This window comes from Nematolebias whitei, chromosome 12, assembly GCF_014905685.2.
Source record: "Nematolebias whitei isolate Nwh7 chromosome 12, NemWhi1, whole genome shotgun sequence".
In the NCBI taxonomy this organism is placed as follows: Eukaryota; Metazoa; Chordata; class Actinopteri; order Cyprinodontiformes; family Rivulidae; genus Nematolebias; species Nematolebias whitei.
The window spans coordinates 27384627-27388485 of NC_056509.1; the positions used below are offsets into that span (position 1 = coordinate 27384627).

General features: G+C 41.7%; 1 protein-coding gene across 1 annotated transcript in view; it reads right to left on the bottom strand.

The window, feature by feature from the left end:
• The window catches only part of LOC119418496, a 3085-nt gene extending 2137 nt beyond the window's left edge, over window positions 1-948 (bottom strand). The window contains exon 1 of the mRNA XM_037685784.1: window positions 228-948. Coding sequence (XP_037541712.1) covers window positions 228-847 — 620 coding nt within the window. The 5' untranslated portion in view covers window positions 848-948. The remainder of the gene's footprint in view (window positions 1-227) is intronic.
• Window positions 949-3859: the final 2911 nt, after the last annotated feature.

The window sequence follows — 3859 nt, forward strand, 5'->3', positions numbered from 1 at the left end:
TAATAATAATAATAATAATAATAATAATAATAATAATAATAATAATAATAATGTGTTACATTATGTATAATTTCATTTCCACTAGTAAGTGTGTACTTGTGTTGGTCTCTCAAAGAACATTACAATGAAATTGTTTTTGGTTGTAATGTGACAAAATATACAATGACTCAAAGCGTATTAATTTTTTTCAGAGGCATAACGTAATATTTAGATTTTACAACTCTGACCTGGTGTAAAATCTGATGTCTTCTGGTGACGTAGAAAAACGTTCCAGTCCAAACGGCTTTTGAAGACTACAGGATCGGAGCTGCTCTTTCAGTTGCTCAATTTCTCTCAGCATGCTGTGATATTGCTCCCGGTCAACACACACGGTTCTGCTGGCGCCGTAGTCATGGTCCACGACCATAGGTACCATGACGGGTGGTTCATTGTCCTCAATTGGATCCGCCGAATCAGGTTCTGGATTAGATGGTCGACAACGGCGCTCCCAAACACCTGCTCGTGTCTTCCTGCTGTATTTGTTCCACTCAAATAATGATGGAACCGACCCAGCTGCTAAAATTCGTCTTCCCTTTTCTGTAGTAATTACTTCATTCTCCAGGAAATGTCGGCTACATACCTTGGTGTGAGGAGTTACCGTAAATCCCTCTCTTCTGATTTTTTGCAGCCAGCACAAACGAAGGCTTGTCTCCTTAGGGAAACGGTGAAAGCTCAAACGGCTATTATAGCGACCTGAAGACGAGCAAAGCGGCACACAACAGTGCTCCTTAGACCCAAACACCGTCGGCTGAAATCTAAAGCTGCCACGCACGTTATATTTTTGTTTATTTGACGCAGCAACACTCATTTTAGTTGTTTATCTCTGGGATGACAGGATACAGGAATTAAACCGGAAACTGGAATGCCGACATCCGGTCAAAGCGGAAGTGATTCAGGACGCATGTGCACAGAGCCTATAGACACCATGTTGTTCAAGCCAAGAGCCATTGTCAGCACTGGGAGCTAAAAAAAACCTAAAGACATACTGTATTCTGGAATTGCACATGATGAAAGGTTATAATTACATGATTTTAATAATAATAAGTTATGATATAAGGTAGGTCAGTCTGAGGCATAAAACTCCAGGGCTGAAAATGAGTCCCACTCTGACCCTACTACTTACTGCTCAGCCCTCCACAGAAAAATTGCTATTCCACCAGTACTTTTTAGCTGATTCAAAGCTGATTCAGGACCTCTTTTCGTCCCTACTTCTCTGGTGGGACTGTTGGAGCTGAGTCAAGCTCACTCCAGACCAAAACATGAATGCAGGACACTGAATGGTCAGGGGGAGGAGTCACTGGATCTCAGAAACTTTTCACCGATCTGCCATTTGCAAGTTTTTGGAATGCGGAGCAGCGGCTGGATCTATTTTAAAGATTTTAAAAACAATTAATGACAACACCGTGTTTAATGCTGAAGTCCAGGCGTTTTGTTGTGTTTGGTGACCGACGAAAAAATTCGAGCTAGCAGAGTCACAGAGGATCATACAAGCTTCTGACCCGTTGAAGCATGTGAGGCCGGACCCCAAGCCCCGGCCTCGCATGCTCACAAAGGCCGGATTTTGAGCCCTGGCAGACCGGGAGTCCGGGACGGAGGGTGGAAATGTTTTTTATTTTATTTTTACATTTTATGTATAAATATATATTCTGTGCAGTCTCTCTTTGTTTATGCAGATTCAGGTGTGGGAGCACACTCAGCTGATTGGCTGCCAGGAGGCTACAGCGAGGCAACACCAATGGACCAGCAGGAGATTGCCACACCAATCAGATGATGATGTCCACCTGCACCCTGTAAAATGCTCCTGGAATAATTCCTTCAATGGGTCAGCTTTAGACAGAGGTTTTGTACAGCTGACCCCCACTTTGGTTGTTGTAGCCTTTTGAGGACTGTTTGGGCAACTTTAGAGCATTTTGTACTCCTGGTCCCTTTTTGCTCTGCTTAGCAGCTTGGTTTTGAGTTTGACTGGTTGTTCAAATTTAGAAACTTGTACTTAGAAAGTTTTTGAACCTTTTTAATGTCTTTTGTTTGGGTTGTTTTGAGTCTGAACTAGACTGACTTGCTTGGTTTTTATTTTTGTTATTTAATTGCTGGGGCAGCATTTGACCCACTTTTGTATATTTTTGTTGGGTCAAAGGGTATTTGTCTGTGGAACATTTTTCTTTGTAATAAACCCCTTTTAAAATCAGTCAACTCCATTTTATTTTCCTCTGGACACATTTTATGTTACACCCCTGATACCCTAGACCTGGGGACGTAACAATCAGTGAAGAATTAAAATAAATAAACGGTACCGGCTTTATCATGAAATCCTGTTTTCACTTTTTTTTTATTTTATTAAATAATCTGTTAATTAAAGTTAACTCAGATGAAAAATCATTAAAAATAAATAAAATTACTGGATCTCTCAGGAATATTTCCCTCAAACATGTTTAAAGAAGAGCCTTTGTTCAACTTTATTCTAACCCACAGATGTACAAATCACAAAACAAGAATTACACTTTAAATCACTAAAATAAAATAATCTATATACAATAAACAAAACCACATATCTAAAAAAAAATTAAACAATAAAAGTAAGCACAATGAGTGCAAATAATAATAATAATGTCATCACTGTATGTTTCCATACAATGGCGAAATTAGTCTCTGCATTTAACCCATCCACCACCAGGTGGTGCAGTGGGCAGCTATTGAATGCGCCCGGGGGGCATTTTGGGGATGAGACGTGCTGCCCAGAGACGCCACGTGATGTGCAGTGACTGGGGATCGAACCTGGGACTTTCGGGTCCCAAGCCGGCTGCCCTGCCTCTACACCATCTCGGCCCCCAAATACATCAAATGATGAAGAAAAATATGGAATTTTAAATATAAATGTTTTTTGGAGAATTTCAATTGATTCAATTGATTTAATTAAATACAGTTTATATAACGCCAAGTCATTACTGAAGTCATCTTAGGGCACTGAACAGAAACATTCATATATAAAATAAGTTACCAGAAACATTCATATTTAAAAATAATAAATTAACATTATTTATTTGAGGAGAAGACTGCTTTGAATTTAACTCATTGCAGAACTCTCACTCGGTGAACTAAAGTTCATTAAAAATTCATTAGCAGGATTTTGGATTCTGGATACGCCTCCAGAACCCGTCCTGATGTGCGGTGCAAATCAGGCTGATCTGAGCAGGGCTGAGCAGAGTTGGGACTGAGTAGGAACAGTGACAAAGTTCATACGAGCTGCCGACTTGTTGAAGCCTGCAAGGCCGGACAACGAGCCCCGAGCCCCGGCCTCACGTGCCCACAAAGGCCGGATTCTGAGCCCTGGCAGGTGGGAGGACCAGGAGTCCAGGACGGAGTGTGGAAACTTTCAACAAGTCAAATTTTGTCATCGGTCACCAAACACAAAAAAACGCCTGGACTTCAGCATTAAACAAGGTGTTGTCATTATTGTTTTAAAAATCTTTAAAATAGATCCAGCCGCTGCTCCGCGTTCCGAGAAATTACAAATGGAGGATTGGTGAAAAGTTTCTGAGAGCCAGCGACTCCCTCCCCCCCGACCTGTCCTGCATGCATGTTTCGGTCCTGACTCAGCTCGAATGGTCCCACCAGAGAAGCAGGGACCAAACAAGGACCCGAGTCAGCCTAGAATCAGCTAAAAAGTACTGTGGAATAGCAATTTTTCCGTTGAGGGCTGAGTAAAGTCGGGGGCTCAGTAGGAGCAGTGCAAATGGGGCATTAAAGTGCAGGCGGACGACTCAAAAGTGTTCTCTGCTAATCAAAAAAATCCCATGGAGGAGGCTCACGGCTGCCAAAAAAG